Source organism: Lithobates pipiens, unplaced genomic scaffold, assembly GCF_037356315.1.
Source record: "Lithobates pipiens isolate NorthernLeopardFrog02 unplaced genomic scaffold, aLitPip1_a1.2 Scaffold_3, whole genome shotgun sequence".
Lineage (NCBI taxonomy): Eukaryota > Metazoa > Chordata > Amphibia > Anura > Ranidae > Lithobates > Lithobates pipiens.
This window is the reverse complement of record NW_027507790.1, coordinates 100,832,544-100,852,384: the sequence shown is the minus strand read 5'-3', so window position 1 is coordinate 100,852,384 and position 19,841 is coordinate 100,832,544. Positions and strand designations below refer to the sequence as shown.

Below are 19,841 nucleotides of genomic sequence, written 5' to 3'. Positions count from 1 at the left end.
ATCAAGGACATGGAGGAGCACCCCGCTGTTACCCGCTGCCCCACTGAGACAGGGTAAGTACCAGGCAGACGGCGAGCAGGTGGGGGGGCACAGTAGCAGCATTCAATGGGCACAGTGGCAGCATTTGATGGGCACAGTGGGAGCATTCGATGGGCACAATAGCAGCATTCAATGAGCACAGTGGCAGCATTCAATGGGCACAGTGGCAGCATTTGATGGCACAGTGGCAGCGTTTGACGGGCACAGTGGCAGCGTTTGACGGGCTCAGTGGCAGCGTTTGACGGGCTCAGTGGCAGCGTTTGATGGGCACAGTTGCGGCGTTTGATGGGCACAGTGGCTGCATTTGATGGCACAGTAGCAGCATTTGATAGGCACAGTGGCAGCATTTGATAGGCACAGTGGCAGCATTTGATGGAACAGTTGCGGAGTTTGATGGGCACAGTGGCTGCGTTTGATGGGCACAGTGGCGACAATTGATGGCACAGTGGCAGCATTCAATGGGCACAGTGGCAGCATTTGATGGCACAGTGGCAGCATTTGACGTGCACAGTGGCAGCAATTGATGGACACAGTGGCTGTTTTTTATGGCACAGTGAGGCTGCAATTGATGGGGGATTTTTCTGAATTGTTTTTGTTTGCATCCCCCTCCAAAACTTTTGAGCACCACCACCACTGCTGTAAGGAGTGAGAGCATTCGATGGGCACAATGGCAGCATTCGATGAGCACAGTGGCCACATTTTTATGGCACAGTGGCAGCATTCAATGGGCACAGTGGCAGCATTTGATGGCACAGTGGCAGCATTTGATGGCACAGTGGCAGAATTTGACGCGTACGGTGTCAGCATTTGATGGGCTCAGTGGCAGCGTTTGATGGGCTCAGTGGCTGCTTTTGTGCCCATCAACTGCCACCCCTGTGCCCATCAAATGCAGCCACTGAGCCCATCAAACACTGCCACTGAGCCCATCAAACGCTGCCACTGTGCCCATCAACTGCCACCCCTGTGCCCTTCAGTGGTGGCGTTTGATGGGCACAGTGGCTGCGTTTGATGGCATAGTGGCAGCATTTGATGGGCACAGTGGCTGCGTTTGATGGGCACAGTGGCGGCAATTGATGGGCTCAGTGGTGGCAATTGATGGGCACAGTGGCTGTTTTTTATGGCACAGTGAGGCTGCAATTGATGGGGGGATTTTCTGAATTTTTCAGTTTGTTTGCGTCCCCCTCCAAAACATTTTAGCACCAGCCACCATTGCTGTAAGGACCTTATTCCACTGCATAGCTTGGTGTCACCTGCAAAGATTGAAATGATACCAGACCCTATATAATTTATAAGTATATTAAAAAATAAGGGTCCCAACACTGAACCTTGGGGTACACCACTAACAACCTTAGACCATGCAGAGTATGAATCATTAACCACTACTCTCTGAATACAGACCTTTAGCCAGTTTTCTATCCATTTACAAACTGATTTTTCCAAGCCTGTAGACTTTACACATTAGCAATGTGTGGGGAACTCTGTCAAACGCTACTACATCCATAGCCATCCTTCTGTCCAAGATTTTACTTACCTCCTCATAAAAATAAATCAGGTTTGTCTGACTACGTCTTTCATGAATCCATGCTGTCTGTTGCCTAAAATATTTTTTACAGCAAGAACTCATCTATGTGGCCTTTAACCACTTCAGTCCCTGTCTCGGTGGATCATTTGGGGGGTGTGTCAATACTGTCTCCATTACGGACATGAGCTCTGCTATGCTCCTTTGCATACACAGAGCTGAAGAAGGTATTAAATATACTTTGCCTTCTCTTTGTCCCCAGTCACCCGCTCTATATTATTTTGTAAAGGGCCTACATGCTCAGATCTGACTTTTTTACTGTTAATATTGATATATTTGAAGGATTTTTGGAGTTTGTTCTGCTATCGTTTGCAATATGTCGGTCGTTTCAAATTTTTGCGGGCTTGATTTCCTTTTTACATATTTTGTTATATTCCTTATATAAATGATGGTAGTGTTCCTTGATTTTTAGATTTTTTAAAAGCTCTTTTCTTATTATTTGTAGCTTTTTTAACTTTGACCATGAGCCACGTAGGTATTATATTTAGTCGTTTAAGCGTATTGCCCATGGGAATATACTTTGCAGTGAGTTCACGTACAGTCTTTTTGAAGAATTCCCATTTATGTTCATCGATGCCAATACAGTATTCCCTCCAAGTCTAATTCTTGGAGAACAGCCCTCATCTTTGGAAAATTTGTGTTGCATACACACGGTCAGACAAAGTTGTCGGAAAATCCGATTGTACATAACGTGATGACGTTATTTCGTTAGGACGGGACTACGTTCAGGCTAGTAGCCAATAGCTTTGGTCTAGGAATTTGATCTGAGCATGCGTGGCACTTTGTCCGATTGGAATTCTCTACACACAATCGGACAAAGTCTGATCGGATCATGAACACACAGTCGGATTATCTGACAACACGGTCCGATCGGACATTTTCTGACGGAATGTCCGACCGTGTGTACAATGGCTTAGAGTTAAGTGTTTTTTTTTTCTTTCCAGTATGTGTTTGTTGTTTACAGCTAACGGGGCCTCTATGAACTGTACCATAAATTTGTCTTGTAATAGGTTTATACATTTTTGCCCTTTAACTGTTCCTGTAGTGCCATTACTCCAGTGAATTTCCTGGGTAGTTAAAATCCCCTATTATTATCACTGTACCACCCCTTGCAGCCCTTTCTATCTGTGCAAGGAGCCGAGTCTCCACCTCCTCATTAACACTGGGGGCCTATAACAAGCTCCAATGATTACATTTGTAGGATGCACACCCATGTCTGACCTGTCTGTCACATTAAAATCTAATTCTCTCTTCCTCCTCAATCCAAGTTTAATTACTCCTCCAGCCTTTACATAAACCTCTCCCCTAGCACAACTGACCCCCTTCTATTTAGGTGAAAAGTCAGCCCAGTGCTCTAGAAACCCAAATCCTTCCCTCTTACACCAGGTCTTTAGCCATGCATTCAGTTCTCTAATCTCCATCTGACTTTCCTGTGTTGCGTATGGCACAGGCAAAATTTCTGAGAATATCACCTCCCTTCAACTTGCAGTCTAGTTCTTTAAATAGATTCTTAAGGAGCCTCCACCTTCTGTGTATTTTTTCATTGGTTCCAAAATGGACCAAGACAGCTGGGCCATTTCCAATCCCTCCCAATAATTTATCAACTGGTCCACCACATTCCGAACCCTGGCACCAGGGAGACAGCAAACCATTTGGTTATGGCGATCCTGGTGACAAATTATTTTATCAGTCCTTCTGAATATAAAATCTCCTATTACCACCAACTGTCTAGGCCTTCCTGCACTACCCTCACTACCCCTACTATGGGCTGTTTTCCCGGCTGTTAGGGGTAGCAGTGACATCTAGGGCCCGCCAACTCTCAATTTGCCACCTCCACATCTTCACCCAATTTGGCAAATCTGTTTGTGTGCTCAAACCTATGGCTGACCTTCTTTTTCTGTGAGCCCCTACCACTCCCTCTGACTACAATAACCCATCTTCTTACCTGATAATCCTGACTTACACTCGACCCTCCACAAGGTTGTCAGTTCTGCCCAGTGTTGCAACTTGCTCCTCCAGATCTCTAATGTGAGCTTCTAGAATGGCAACCTGCTCGCATCTGTTGAAGCAGTATTCATCCTGGAGCTGTTGCTCCAGTGTTGTATACAGGCAGCACACTGTGCGCTGCACAAAAAAACTTTACCTTTGCTAGCACTCATTATCCCAGTTACAATATTAATATACTAACAGGAAATTTCAGATGTCACTTACAGGTTAGACACCTCCTGTTATAATCTCATTTTTTTTTAACTCACCACTTAGTCAAATTTCCCACTTGGACAAAGTTTCAGCAAGCAAAAGATGGAGAAGCTCAGAGTGAGTACTATAGAAAGTTGTAGAGTATCTGTAGCACCTGTGACAGCAGTTCCCATGAGACCTAATTGGGAAGATGCTACATCTAGCTTGTAATGCTTAATGAAAGTGTTATACTGCGTACACACGACCAGACTTTCTGGCAGACTAGGCCCAAAGGGATTAGTCCGTCGGACAATCCGATCGTGTGTGGGCTAGTCTGATCGTTTTTCGAAAAATAAATCCGATGGACCTAGAAATAGAACATGTTTCAAATCTATCCGACGGACTAAAATCTGGAAAACTGTTGTCCGGACTGTGTGCTGGTCCGCCAGACCAAATACGACCCAAGGGAAGCTATTGGCTACTGAACATCATTGTTTAGTCCCGTTTACGTCATCATGTTCAAAACGAACAGACTTTCGAACAGACTTTTCCAGAGTTTCCAGCGGCAGGTCCCACCTTGAAAACATGGAATGAATCGGGGGGCCCAATCTTGATGGCTGCTTTGAGGAACCTGATAACAAGCTGATCTTTAGCCCAAGGAACCTCAGTTAATGCTGTCAGCTCCGAGACTTGCACCTTAATGGTATTGTAGCTGAGGCCTGCATCCAGACCAAACTGAAGAAAAGACAGCACATTTGCCACCGAGGGGGTCTGGAACGAAAACCCGTTGGGAGGAAAAGAACTCAAATCTCCTCCAAACTCAGTGATAGGTGGCTTTAGTAGAAAGTTTTCTTGCTGTAAGTAGTGTTGACACCACTGACTCGGGCAGCCTGTCCCTTTCAAAAGCCATGCAGTCAAGGCTAGGCGGGCTGGATTGGGATGAAACTGGCCGTGCTGAAGGAGTAGGGTCCTGATTCTGAGGAAGATTGACTGGTGGGCAGGCCACCAGGTGACAGGAGGGAGAACCATGGCCTCCTCGGCCAGCATGGAGAAATTGCTATCGCCAAGACTTTCTCTTCCATGATCTTCAGTAATGACCAGAGGATTAGAGCTGTCGGAGGGAATATGTATACCCAACTGAACTTCCATTCCTAGAAGAGAGCATACTGTGCCAGGGCCTGTTCACAGAAGAACCTGGAGAAGAACCGTGGAACCTGACAATTGTGCGGAGTTGCCATAAGGTCCACCTTGAGTATCCCCCACCGATCGAAGATCTCCATGAGATATTTCAGGTTCAATCTCCACTCTGTGTTTTTGGTGAAGTTGTGACTCAGATGGTCCGCCAAGGTGTCCTGCACCCCTGGGAGATACGCCGCTGTGAGCTCTAGCAGGTGATCCTCGGCAAACCTGAAGATCTCTGATGCTATCTGGAGCAGGCATAGACTTCTTGTTCCTCCCCGTTTCATGACATAAGAAACAGCTGTTTTGTTGTCCATTAGCAGTTTGACCCTCTTGCCTTGAACGATGGGAAGAAAAACCTTTAGAAATTCCCTGGCCGCTGCGAGTTCCAGCAGGTTTGATGAAGGAGGCCATCTGCCCTGAGCATGCCCTCCCTGGCAAGGCACACCCCAACCCTGGAGACTCCCATCCGAAGTGGTCGTGACCCAGCCCCCAGTGTTGATGGGCTTGCCCCAGGCTAGGATGTCTTCTCTGCTCCACCACTGCAGATCGTTGCGAATAAAGGCTGAAATGTGTATGTTCTGATGTAGCGAACCATGACTCCATTGGCTGAGAAGACTGAATTGGAATTTCCTTATGTGCCATTGTGCCCATGGAACTGCCAGGATACAGGCCATCAGGCTCCCTAAAAAACTCATCCCTCTGTGTACCGTGATCATTTGTTTCATAATGAATCGAAATTCAGCCGAATGTCCGAATAAAAAAATAACGAATTTTAACTAATACGAAAGAAATTATAGCGAATAACGAATTAATTCGACATGATTCAGTAATTTATTAAAGATCTAATGAAACAAAAGGTCAACTCAAAGTAAATCTTACAGTCCAATCAGCTGATTAATTTTGTGCTGGAGGTTGGATTACTAACAAAGTGCATTCCTGAGAACTGACTAAGAGATAGTCATTGTGTGTATGTTAATAGATTCAAAAAACAAATTACTTTCCAAACTACGAATCATTATCACAAATATATATACATACATAAATATTGAATTTCAACTAATATAAAAAATATTATAGTGGATATAACGAATGAATTCAACATGATTCGAGATTCAGTATATCGAATATCGACACTCTACAGAATTAGCCGAAAATGAATTAACGTAACATAACAAATATAACAGAACGAAATGATGTATTTTATGAATGACAACAAACCAAAACAAGTCTACTGCCATCTTCAAGGCTTCTGCTGAAATGTGGATTATCTTGTCTTGTGGAAGAAACACTTTGTATTGGAGTGTGTCGAAAGACATGACCAAATAAACTAAGGTTTGGCACGGAGTGAGCTAGCTTTTTGCCAAATTTATCATCCATCCGAACTGCGTTAAGGTGGTAAGAACTTGAACCCGGTGCCATAGCAAAAGATCTTCGGAACAAGCAAAGATCAGGACATCGTCCAAGTAATGGAATATTCTTATTCCTCTTTGTTGAAGATAGGCAATTACCTTTACTAGAACTTTTGTAAAAGTCCTTGACGAACTAAGCCCAAAGGGAAGGCATCTGAATTGAAAGTGGTTGCCCGTGTAGAAAAACCTTAGAAAGTGATGATGAACCTCGGCCACTGGGATTTTGAAATACACGTTTTTTGAAATTCCACCGAGACCTTCCGGTTGCCCAGACGAATTGCTGCTGAAATTGTCTTGAAAGACTCTATCCGGAATGGCTGTGGCTTCAGAGAGGAGTTCATGTTTCTTAAATCTAAGACAGGGCACCATTTTCCTGATACTTTCTGGATTAGAAAGAGAAGGAAATATACTCCCCAACCTTGCTCTTCCTCTGGCATTGGTACAATAGCGTGAATAGCTCGTAACTCTGATGTATGCCTCCAGTGACACCCGCTTTTCTGCTGAAGTGGGAATTTCTGTTGAAGCAAAGAGACTTCTTGGAGGAGAACTTTGGAACTGACAACGAAGGCCATCCTGAACTACTTCCAGGACCCAGGAATCTGTTATCCTCTCTGCCCAGATACTGCTGTCTTGCCCCCACTGGCGGTCCCTGGGGGGGGCCTCCCTTCAAAAGGACTTTGCTGTGGGTTTTGGAGCTTGGGGGGCCTTTGACTTGGAGTTATCAGCAAAGGTGCTGCGAGAGCGCCATGAAAAGCGATAAAACTTTCTACCTTGCCGATAGGACCTGGCCTCCTTGAACTGATCCAGGGACTTCTATTCTATTCATCCGAAATAACCGTAGACGGCGCTTCCGATGCTGGGGAAAAAGGCCAGACTTTCCTCCAGTCACCCAGCGAATTGCCTCTTCTAGCATCTTACCATAGAGTGTTCTCTGAGAAAGGGATGAAACATAAACCCTGTTTTGAAGCAGAATTTTTGAGGGGACCAATGTTTGAGCCAAAGAGCCCACCTAGCCGTGACTGAGTGGTCCATGATGCGGGAGGTGAATCTGACCAAGTCCACTGTTGCCTCGGCTATGAATTCAGCTGACAATTTCAAGCCTAGAAGATTTGCTGAGAACAGTTCTACCTGTGTCAGGGAACCTAACACAGACTCGACATTTGAAGCCCAGACCCTAACGGCCTTGGCAATTGAGGTCAGGGCTACCGCCGGCCTGCAGGCTGCCCCCCGCATTGATGAAGGTCTTCTTCAGTTCTGAGTCAGCCTTCCACTCCATCGCATCTTTAAAATACACTGTTTCTTCCAGCGGTAGGGTGATATGCCTTGCAAGACGCTGTTAAGACGCATCCACTTTAGGAGGGGTATCCCACGGCTTTATCCGGCCTGGACTACTCCTCCTCCATTAACTCTTTAATTTACACTATAAAAGGAAATTTTGGGAACTCCCTCTTTAAATTTGGGTAATATTTTCTCTGCTCCTGCGTGGCTGAAGATTCTTCCTCCCAATCGATGGCATGTTTGACCGCACATATGAATAAAGGTACCAGAGAAAAGTGAAACAATATGTATCTACGATATCTTGACCAAACTTCTGAGTCAGAACTTATAGCTCAAGGTTCCGGAGAGTCTTCTTTCCTTCTCCTCATGCGATTAGTTCCTCCTACAGCAGAAGGGCCTGGGAACAGGGCCATTACCCCTTCTTCCACTGCTCTCTTAATGTATAACCTCCTGTCCTCAATTGACCATCCGGCCTTGGGAAGCCTCCTTGAAGCATAGCTTCCAAAGACCTTTGACCGGTAACGAAACCACACTGCAAGCCCAACAGGTATTGGCAATCATATCCACTGAAACAGCTGGTCCATGATCGCTGGACGATCGATGATGCCTAGAGGATGGGCCTGCAGAGTTGCTGAAGGGCTGCGCTGGATATGGTTGTGCTTTCATTTTGCCTTGGAGTGGGAGGCCCGAGGAGAAGAACGATGATCATTAGAGGATGAAATAGCTCTTTTGCGGCTCCTGAATGAAGGACCTCTCCCCCTGCAATAAGGAGGAACCATTAGTAAAGCCTGAGATAGATAACCGGCGCTAGAGGTAACTTCAAACCCTCTAGGGGTCCCTTACCTTTCTGAAGTTTTCAGCGCCTGTTGAATAGGAACAGGCGAGCTCATCCTGGGCTACGGGAAAAGAGAGAAAAATATAATAATAATAATAATAATAAATAAAAAAAGTTTTAATTAATAATATATATTTTTTATATATTAATTAATTTTAGATCATCCCCCACTTGGCTAGGCAAGACTTGTACAAAGGTAAAGAGGGAACTTCTGGGGACTGTCAGCAGGCTGCAGGAAAAAATAGCAAGGCACTATAAATTACATTACACAGGCAGAGAAGGTGAACGACAATACTAAGCTGCTCCAGCGCTCAGTTTACCAGTCTGGTCATCCAATCTCATGTTCTGACAGCCACAACTGAGACTCCCCACTACAGGTTTAAATTCACTGCCCTCCCGTCATTTCGGCCAATCAGAAGCAGCGGATTGGAGAGCCAATCATAGTCGTGACTGATTGACCAATCCGGGAGTGAGCAATGACATCATCCACCCACGCCAGCCTTGCTGGAACGCATGTGGAACACAGAACCCTAGGAAGAGAAGGCTATAAATAACCCCGCTGACATTACCCGGCGCCCAGCCGACCTGACACGGGGGCTGGGACCGCATGGAAGGGAACAGGGAAACCCACCTTTTTAATGTCACTTTAACTACAAGCAAGAGTCAGGTGTGGTAAATTCTGGACAGTTTCCAAATGCAGTTGAACAACCCTTACTTTAACACAGCAATGCCCTTCTGCACTCATAAAAAACTGGTACATGGGTAATTTCCTCTAAATAGCACATATCATACATATATATATCTATGTATTGCAGTTATGATCTTTTAACACCTTACTGAAACAGTTCTTCTTTATTATTCACTTTACATTACAGACATAAATGCATAAGCATATCAATTTTGAAAACACAGGGCTTATAGAGTTAGTGTATTCCTAAGTAGTTTGTGAATGTTTATTAAAATTGTATTTTTAATAAAAATTCTTAAATTAATTTTTGAAGCCATACAGCTATGAACTTGTTTCAAACTGTTGACTGGGATGAAATATTGCATTTCCTACTTAATTTTCCACATTTCCCACTGTCATTTCTTATAGAATAAATCCTTGACTTTCTTAGACTCCCTTTCTCTTGTGCCCTTTGGAACTCCCGCTCTGTCTGCAACAAACTCACCTCTCTCCGTGACATCTTTATCGCCAACTCATTTAACCTTCTCGCCATTACCGAAACCGGGCTCCACAAATCCAACACTGCGTCTTGTGCTGCCCTATCCCATGGTGTTCTTCTTTGGACTCACTCCCCCAGATCCAGTGGACATAAGAGAGGTGGTGTCGGAATCCTTCTAGCCACACATAGCACCTTTCAGGTACTTCAGCCACCTCCCCTCTCTGTCACTTTCCTTTTTCAAAGCACACTGCATTTGTCTTTTCACTCCAATTTCTCTAAGGATAGCCGTGATCTGCAGGCCCCCTGGACCAGTATCAACATTTCTTGATGACTTCTCTGCCTGGTTACCCTACTTTCTTTCTTCTGAAAGCCCTACAATCATTCTTTGGGACTTCAACATACCTATTAATACTAACACTCCTGCCCCTTCCAAACTTTTCAGCCTAACCTCCTCCTTTGACCTGAAGCAGTGGATACATGCTCCTACTCACTCCGAAGGCAATATCCTTGACCTCGTTTTCTCTCACCTTTGCACTCCATGCAACCTCTCTAACTATCCATTCCCTCTCTCTGATCACCACCTTATTAGTTTCACTCTCTCCCTCTCCTTCACCTCCTCTCCCTCCAACCGCCTTAAAGTTACCCGCAGAAACCTACGTCATCTCAACCCTTCTCTACTCTGCTATTGACAACCTCTACGACAAAATCTCACCCCTATCCTGCACCAACCTAGCCACTTCTGTCTACAACGCTTCACTTCTAGCCTCACTGGACTCACTGGCCCCCCTCACTACACACAGAATCAAGCCCCAACCCCTTCAACCTTGGCAAACAGATGTTACTAGCAGTCTGAAAAAACATAGTCGTGCTCATGAGCGCCTGTGGCGCAAGACCAAGTCTCAGAGAGATTTCAACCAATATAAATCTGCCCTCCAAAAATACAATTCCAGCCTCCTCTCTGCCAAGCAGAACAATTTTATCACTCTCATCAGCAACCTATCATCCCGTCCCCATCAACTCTTCTCTACATTCAACTCTCTACTATGTCCTCCACCCGCCAACTCACTCACTGCCCAGGAGATTGCCAATCACTTCAAACAGAAGATTGATACAATTTGCGCAGAGATCTCTACTGTTCCGATACCCTCCACGCTTTACACGTCATGCCCACAGGCACAATCATTACTTCCCTCTTTCAACCCCACCACTATAGACGAAGTTGCTAAACTACTTGGTAATGTCCACCTTACCACCTGCCCTCTGGATCCTGTTCCCTCACAAATGCTACATTCACCCTTTGGCTTTATGCTACACTCTCTAACCCACATCTTCAATCTCTCCCTCTCTTCTGGCATCTTCCCCAAATCTCTAAAACATTTACTTGTTAGACCCATACTTAAAAACCCCTCACTGGACCCATCCAATCCTAACAACCTACGCCCCATCTCCTTGCTCCCCTTCTTATCCAAACTCCTCGAACATCTGGTCTACAACCGACTAAGCATCCACCTCGCTGATAATAGCCTTCTTGATCCCCTTCAGTCTGGATTTCGTCCTCAACACTCCACAGAAACCGCTCTCCTAAAACTAACAAACGATCTACTAACAGCCAAAACCAATCAACATTATTCTGTACTCCTCCTTCTGGACCTCTCTGCTGCCTTTGATACGGTTGACCATCCCCTCCTCCTCAAAAAACTCCACACCATTGGTCTGCGTGACTGTACTCATCGATGGTTCTCTTCCTACTTATCCAACTGCACCTTTAGCGTTTCTTACAACTCTACTTCCTCCTCTCCTCTTCCTTTCTCTGTTGGGGTCCCCCAAGGTTCTGTTCTTGGACCACTCCTATTTTCAATCTACACCTCCTCCCTGGGTCAGCTGATAGCCTCCCATGGCTTCCAATACCACCTCTATGCTGACGACACCCAAATCTATTTCTCTACCCTTCAGCTCACTCCCTCTGTCTCCTCACATATCACTAATTTACTATCAGATATATCAGTCTGGATGTCACACCACTTCCTCAAACTCAATCTATCCAAAACCGAACTTATAATTTTTGCTCCCCCATATGCCCCTTCCCCTGATCTCACTGTCAAAATCGATGGCACAACCATAAGCCCATCCCCACACACCAAGGTTCTAGGTGTAGTCCTGGACTCTGAACTCTCCTTCAAGCAACACATCCAATCACTGTCCAAATCCTGCCACCTCAACCTCCGCAACATCTCCAAAATACGCCCCTTTCTAACCAATGTCACAACAAAGCTCTTAATTCACTCGCTGGTCATCTCCCGCCTCGACTACTGCAACTCCCTTCTCATTGGCTTACCTCTACATAGTCTATCACCTTTTCAATCCACCATGAATGCTGCTGCCAGACTCATCCACCTTACCAATCGCTCTGTGTCTGCTACTCCTCTCTGTCAATCCCTCCACTGGCTTCCGCTCAGCCAAAGAATTAAATTCAAAATACTAACAACTATGTACAAAGCCATCCACAACTCTGCCCCCAGCTACATCATTAGCTTAGTCTCTAAATACCAACCTACTTGTTTTCTTCGTTCCTCTCAAGACCTCCTGCTCTCTAGCTCCCTCATCACCTCCTCCCATGCACACCTCCAGGACTTTTCCAAAGCCTCTCCAATCCTATGGAATGCCCTACCCCAATCTGTCCCCCTATCTCCTACTTTATTAGCTTTTAGAGGATCCCTGAAAACCCTTCTCTTCAGAGAAGCCTACCCTACCCACACCTAACAACTGTATTTTCATTTTCTCCATCAGCTCATCCCCCACAGTTATTACCTTTTGATTCAACTTGACCCTCCCTTCTAGATTGTAAGCTCTAACGAGCAGGGCCCTCTGATCCCTCCTGTATTGATTTGTACTGTCTGCCCTCATATTGTAAAGCGCTGCTCAAACTGTTGACGCTATATAAATCCTGTATAATAATAAAACTTTCAGCAAGTTGTTTTTTTTATTTTAAATATAGTTTGTCACAACTGTCTATTACAGCCATTCTCAACCAGGGTTCCACCAGGTTGCTAGGAGTTCCTTGGGTTGTAGCTAATTAATCTCCCATTGCTGTATGTCAAAACAAGCAGCATGACACAATTATATTTTTAAATGTAAAGGTGTCATTCTGACCACCAGTAAGAGTTCAATTTTTCATACTGACAATCAACGTAAAGGACATTTTCCCCATTGAGCTCCAATTAACTGGCTTTGGTAAGGGTTCCATAAAAACTGAATATTATGTTAGGGCTCCCTCTGGGGTAAGAAGGTTGAGAAAGGCTGTAATATGTACACAAAATACCTTGCCTTGAATTTTTCAGTAATAAGACCATTCAGATTTAAATGTCCAAGTCATTCTGTCTTTTTTTTTTTTTACAAAAGGGCAAACACACTGAAGACATCGGATGATACTTATTTTAAGAGCTGTAGATATGATCCAGTCTCCAGCCCATACTGTCCAGTTTTCACAATCAAGAATATTATAACAAGAACTAAAAATAGCTTTGAAGAACTGTCTCTTCTGGTATATTTTATTTTAAACTTACCTATAATTAAGATGCAAATAAGTGCCATCACTGGGAATATTCAAGAAGGTGGTCACTGTTCTAGGGTCTTCCAGTGATTAATGTTTTAGATTTATTGCAATTATTATGTGCAAATACAGTAATAAATATACTTGTTAATTTATTTATTTTTAGGTATTGGGTATTATGTGCTGCAGCAAGGAAAAAAGTTCTCCTGTGTTGGTAGCACACTGGAGAGCTGGACCTCTGCTCTCTTACACAATGCAGAGACCCAGGTTTGTTACACTGGGGTTGATTTACTAAAACTGGAGGGTGCAAAATCTGTTGTAATCAGCTTCCAGTTTTTTTTTTCCAAAGCTTAATTGAACAAGCTGAAGTTAGAAGCTGATTGGCTACCATGCATAGCTGCACTAAATTTTCCAATCCACACTTTTGGTAAATCAACCCCACTGCTCCAATTAACACCAATTATTATTTAGTAATGTAAGATTTTTGTCTAGAGCTTTCTTTTAAGCCTGCACAGTAGAAAATATACACTAGCAATTTGTATTATGTAGGTAAATTTTTGGGGAGTTAACAGGATGATTTACTTTATTTTATTTCAGGGTGGAGTTGTTAGAATTGATATTGAGTGGAAATGCAATTTGGATCAAGCAAAAGTCTGCATACCACAATACTCCTTTGGATTGCAAGATAAAAACAACAACTTCAGGTTAGATTCATATGTTGCTGATCATTTTATATTTACTGTATGAGACACAAAAAATATATTTACATTAGAAATCCTGCCCAGAACTTTTTTTAGTTTTGGATTGAATTGGGAAGTGTTCCATTTTTAATTTCTTCCCAATGGAAGATATCTCTCACTTGGTCACAGTCATCTTAATTTCTACTGTGTAGTCTGAGCAATAAAGACAATCTCCCCAGCAGTGATACAGACACCAATAAAAGCACATTTAATAGTAGTGCAGTTTAGACCCCCTGTCTGAAATTGTTGCAATCTGTGACTCCCCTATTGGGAAATATTGATGTGTCCCTGGATCAGGAATCTGCAGGAAATATTCCCACTTGGCTTACAAACCTAACAAAGGTCATCACCCTTCCCCACTCTATCCAAAACTAAAAATAATTAAACCGAAGGTCTACTATAAAGCTCATGGTTTATCCAAACTATTTTTGGATGAAGAGGAGGAGGGTTATACGCTTTGTTAGGTGTTTGCTTATTGCTATCTTTGGTTCACTTTGGACAGTTCATGTTAAGTCCTCTCCCTGTTGCAGGCTGTTAAAGGGATAAGAAATGATGAGAACTCCATTCTCCAAAGGGGACAGTGACTGTAAGATTTATTTTTTATTAGCATGCTTGTCTTACTATCACAGTGACCTCCATTCAGTTTTATATTCCTGGTGCTACTGGGATAAAAAGAAGGTAAAATCTTGCAAATAGAGATATAGAAAGCAGGAAAAAATTGACAAAAGAGCTAACTCTTAGCCACTCTTTCCAAAACGAAGTATAGAAAAAATAAATGGGGATCTGGACTTCGATGGTAAGGACAATAATAATAATATCACTTTACAAATAACTCTTCATGGATCACAGACAACTCCCATTTATGCTTTATTTGCAGAACAGCTACTTATTATTGGGATAAAGAAAGATGTGAAAACAGAGACCTCCTTAAACTCTATGGAATCCGATTCGAGATATCAGTGACAGGAGAGGTTGGTTTTCAATGAGCACATATCTCACTGCATTGATTTAGTATTTGCTGTTGGGTGACCTTCAACCCTCTATGTCCAGGCAAGAAGATTTAGTATTGTCCCAACAGCTGTAAGCCTTGGAACTGGGTGTGCCTTCTTGGGTAGTGTAAGTAATACATGTTTCTTTGATGATTTTGAGTTGTACTTGAAGGATAAATGCAATAAATGTTATCATTAAGTGACTTTGTTAATATACCGTTACTTCGGAGACCTGTCAAGCACAGGCACAGCCCAGTGTAAACTAGATATGGGCGATTCATTTTGTTATGAAACAAAATTTGGATGAAATCTGTAACAAATTTCAACTAATACAAAATAAATTATAACAAAAACAACAAATTAATTTGTTTTATTTGGATGATATGCTGCAATAGCTTCTTACTTTTTGTTAATGTTTGAAGCATCTGATATAATGGAATGACATAACAAATGACCCGAATTGATTCAGATCCATTTGTTTTTATTCTAGTGACAGTAGCATGAATATTCTAAGATCCTTTTTGTATTTGGGTTGAGAGACTATTCATTTAATTTGTATGTGCATGGCCCAACAAACAAAATCAGTTGGGAATGGGGAAATTAATTAAACTTAATAATATAATAAATTAAAACAGAACTTCCGAAAATACAATAATATTCCGAATAACGAATATACACTCTCCCGAAATTATGAATCTTTCCAAAAATGTAATCATTTGACGTAACTATTATGACAAAATAAAATGATTTACTTAACGAGTGAATCTTAAACAAAGCAAAAAAATGTTTCCATTGTGCATATCTCTAGTGTAAACCTTATATTATTTGCATTCTGTCTGTTTTCGCTATACAGAGAAGTGAGCAGCATGACCGCAGATTAGGATTGTAAGGCCGCGTACACACGGGCGGATTGTCTGCCCAACTTAGTCCGCTGAACCGTGTTTCAGCGGACAATCCGCTCGTGTGTGGGCTTCAGCGGACTTTTTCAACGGACAGTCTGACGGACTAAGTCTTTCGGAATTTCCGTAATTTTGTCCGTCCAAACTTGGTTTTGTCTGTCCAAACTTGGTTTCAGCGGACAGTCCGCTCGTGTGTAGGCAAGTTGGACGGACTAAGTATGGCGCATGCTCAGAAAGGATTTACACGGCCGAAGGTTGCATTGCAGTGTATTGGACGTAGTTTTTCTAGTCCCGTCGTACGTGCTGTACACGTCATCGCGCAAGCTTTCAGCGGACTGTCTGTTCATCGTGTGTGGTCAAGTCCGTTCATTCAAATGTTGGACGGACTGTCTGTCGGATTGTCTGACGAACTTAGTTGGGCAGACAATCCGCCCGTGTGTACGCGGCCTTAGAAACAAGAGACATGTTCTCTATATATGTGCTTGATTCAAAATCTGCAACAGCAGAAAACAAACATGGTGATTTATAAGCATTACTGCACCAATACAATCACAGGAGAAACGGGTGATAAAACTGTAGGCAGGTGCAGTTGACTTTCTCCACTGCATGCGGCGCTATTCCACTGCTGCTGTTCCTCTATGCTGGCACCCAATGTGACTTTGGCGGCCCTCTTGGGTCAGGCAGAGTCTATATAAGACCCTGGCTCCCAGGTTTGGCACGCATTTCATGTGTTAGAGTAGGAACAGGTCACCCGTCTGTCAGGGACAGTGCTTAGCATCAGGGAGAGGTTCCAGATGAGTAGGGATATGCCACCCTAATTGGAAGCCTCCCCATTTGAGTATGGATCGGCCAGGCCACATTCCGCCACTCAAGACACCTGAGACATGCACACCTGAGACATTCTATTACTACACATAGCTATTAAATCCTGTGAGTGCTCCTGGTCAGGTTGCCTTCCTGAAGGGCTTGTTGTGTATTGCCGATTTTCATTTTCAATACAGTTCTGCTTTCTGCACCTGGACTGAGTGTTTTCTGCCGCTGCACCTACCCACATGTCGATAAAAGGAAACCATTGCATAAATAAAGGAGTTGTAAGGGCAGAACGTTTTTTATCCTTATGCTTTATATGCACCAAGTTAAAAAGCCTTCTGTGTGCAGCGGGCCCCCTCACACTTACCTGAGGTCCCTCTCTGTGCAGCAATGTCCATGAGTGTCTCAACCATCCAGGATTCTTCCTCCTGATTGGCTGAGACACAAAAAAAAATGATTAGTTAAACCCACAAGGCTTTATTTTGCCACTACTATTCCTTTATATTGGCTTTTGAAGTCAAGAAATTGGATGAAAGGTTTAGCACTGGGAAACACTTTTTGAAAGCTAAATATTGCATTTTATATACAATATAGATCAGACCAAAATGAGGGACAAATGAGGAGGACAGAGGGACTTTGATTCAAATCAGGGACAGTCCCTCAAAATCAGGGACATTTGGGAGCTATGCTATACACACAAGTGTAATTCTTTTCAGCCACACCTCCTACATTTTTCTAAAGGTCAACACCCAAGTCCAATATGTTAATTTTCCACGATTTCTAGAAGCGGAATCACATGCTGGCTTATTATTTCTGCTATGAAACCTCTATTGTGAGATCCCTTCACCAAATTTTCATTTCTAATACTATAACCAGTCTTTATAAAGTCTAGTGACTTGAAAGTGCTTCCAAATAGATTTGTCACCTTTATAATGTTTGCTTCCTGATGTGCCAACTTTCTACCACTAACCAGCTAGTCTTTTTACAAGCTCACTTACCTGCAATGTTTAGTTCCTGGATATATGTTTTTTATTCTCTATCACTTACACTTCTTTCCAGTAATTGAAATGTCCAATGACAGAATCTTGTGTGCTCTCTGTTGTAGGCAACACTTTTGTGTGACCTGATTCTCCTATACCTGGACAGTAAAGCCAGTTTCTATTGGGATTGTAAATATGAAGAGGTATGAATAAAACCGCAAAATATATATAGTAGAATCAAGGCTAAAGCTGGCCATACGCGGATTGTTTTGTTTTTTGGTTTTGACCAGCCAGCCAGCTGAACAAATCAATTAAGGATTCCTCCATCTACACAAAGTCGATGAAGGACTCCTCTCCATTGCACTATTGTATTCTGATACTGATAGGTGGTGCAGCCGATTGGCTGCTTATGCTGATCGAACACCAATTTTCCAACAGTCCGTTTCCAGCGGAGTTGATCACTAGGTGGACTCCTCTTGAATGGGAAAGGCCATAAATATATCAAGACTTGGCCAGTCCCTGCTGAACCGGCTGATCCATCTTTGACAGCTTTAGGTTAATTTCATGAAGCTTTACACAAAAAAAGGCTCTTTATTTTTAGTCACATGGTTATAATTTTCAAATCTCACTGGACTCAGAGGTAAAAAAAACATTTTTAAAAGAAGGATCTTTCTCCTGGTATCTTAGCTCTGTAAATTAGACCTAGTGTATTATATTGCCCCTGTTATTATATCCTATAGTACTAAAATTAAAGAGGACAGAAAAAAAAAAAAAAGCCTACTCCAGAAACAGTGACATTACTACAGTATATGCCAGTGCAAGCTGTCTTTCTGGCCACTGTCCTCCCCCTCATCAATAATCACCAGCCCACCAACTCTTCCACCACCAGCACCTCTCTCAATAGAATTTGTTCATTCCACGCTCCATACAGACTTCTGATTAGCATCGTGCCTGGCCAATAGCCACAGTGAAACATACAGTCTTTAAAAAAATAAATAAAAAAATGGCAACATCCCCAATTTATAGCTAGCTTTTAGAATAAGTTTCACCTGTAATTGATTTGTACAGAGCAAACAAAATATACTGTATATCCCAGCACACTTACCAGCTAAAAAAAATTAAATGATAAAAGTATACAACAATTTGCATTAAAAACAGAGCGTGTAGTTGCATAACATTTGCACATATATGTGAAAGCTGCACTACTTTGTCAAGGTCCCTTTGTATAGCACAGTCCTAAAGCCAGCCATACATGGATCAAAATTAAGTCGGTTCAGTAGGGATCAGACAAATTTCAATCTATGTATGGGCAGGCTGGATCAACTTGTGTATATTCATCCTATTGGAAAATCTTCTCTCAATCAGTGCCGCCAGCAGCGTTGAACAGTGTATTCAGATGGCGGGCAAGTCTTCCCACTGTCATAATACAATGTAAGGGTAGGTATGCCTGGTGGGAGCCCATTCCCCAAAAAAGGCAGACACCTCAGAAGCCTAGTGGAGCACAATGGCATCTGAAGGTGTCCAGTGTGCCCCTGCGCCAATTTCAGCAAACTAAATAAAAATTAAAACCTCCCCAATTTATAACTAGGTGTAAGAGAAAGGTTGACATGGAAGAATTTTGCACAGAGCAAACACAACAAAATGTATTTTCCAGCACACTTACCAGCTACTGTAGCTAGCAAAAAAAAATAAAATAAAAAAAAAAACACCAACAAAATTACAATATCCAATATCTGCTGCACTTGCAGGGCTCTTAAGAGGAAATTGGCAAGGCCTGCATGCCTTTAGATGTTTTCCTTTAGTAGTATCACCAAAAATTGAATTTTTGTTGCAGGGGATGCTCAAAATCTGATTTATATCTTAGTGCAGACTTCTGTAAAGATCAGTAAGCCAACCCCAAGCAGGAAATTAGATATTGGGGGGGGGGGGGGGCGTTATGTACACAATCTGTGTAGAGAATGCCTCCAGGCAGCTGTATTGCATTCGATTTTACAGAAAAATAGGATAAAAATAAGATAGGACAATCAAAATTCTTTTCTCTGATGTTCATTGACGGACACAGCACCTTAATCTTGACCTTAGGGTTACATTGTCACCTTTAGGAGAGGACTAGGCAGAACACATAAAAACAACACAGCACCGCCCAGGGGCGGTCCTACTGGCTATAACCCCTCACTCCCAGCAGCTCAGTTTGTCAAAAAGCAGTA

At 42.9% G+C, this 19,841-nt stretch overlaps 1 protein-coding gene across 6 annotated transcripts in view; it reads left to right on the top strand.

The window, feature by feature from the left end:
- The window catches only part of P2RX6 (purinergic receptor P2X 6), an 87,847-nt gene that overhangs the window by 55,218 nt on the left and 12,788 nt on the right, over positions 1–19,841 (top strand). For 4 of the 6 annotated variants that reach the window (XM_077462093.1, XM_077462090.1, XM_077462095.1 and 1 more), the window contains 5 exons: positions 13,066–13,207; positions 13,814–13,920; positions 14,834–14,927; positions 15,007–15,072; positions 17,760–17,837. In XM_077462093.1, coding sequence (XP_077318219.1) covers positions 13,066–13,207; positions 13,814–13,920; positions 14,834–14,927; positions 15,007–15,072; positions 17,760–17,837 — 487 coding nt within the window. The remainder of the gene's footprint in view (positions 1–13,065; positions 13,208–13,813; positions 13,921–14,833; positions 14,928–15,006; positions 15,073–17,759; positions 17,838–19,841) is intronic. The other 2 variants (XM_077462092.1, XM_077462094.1) reach the window with 2 other exon arrangements.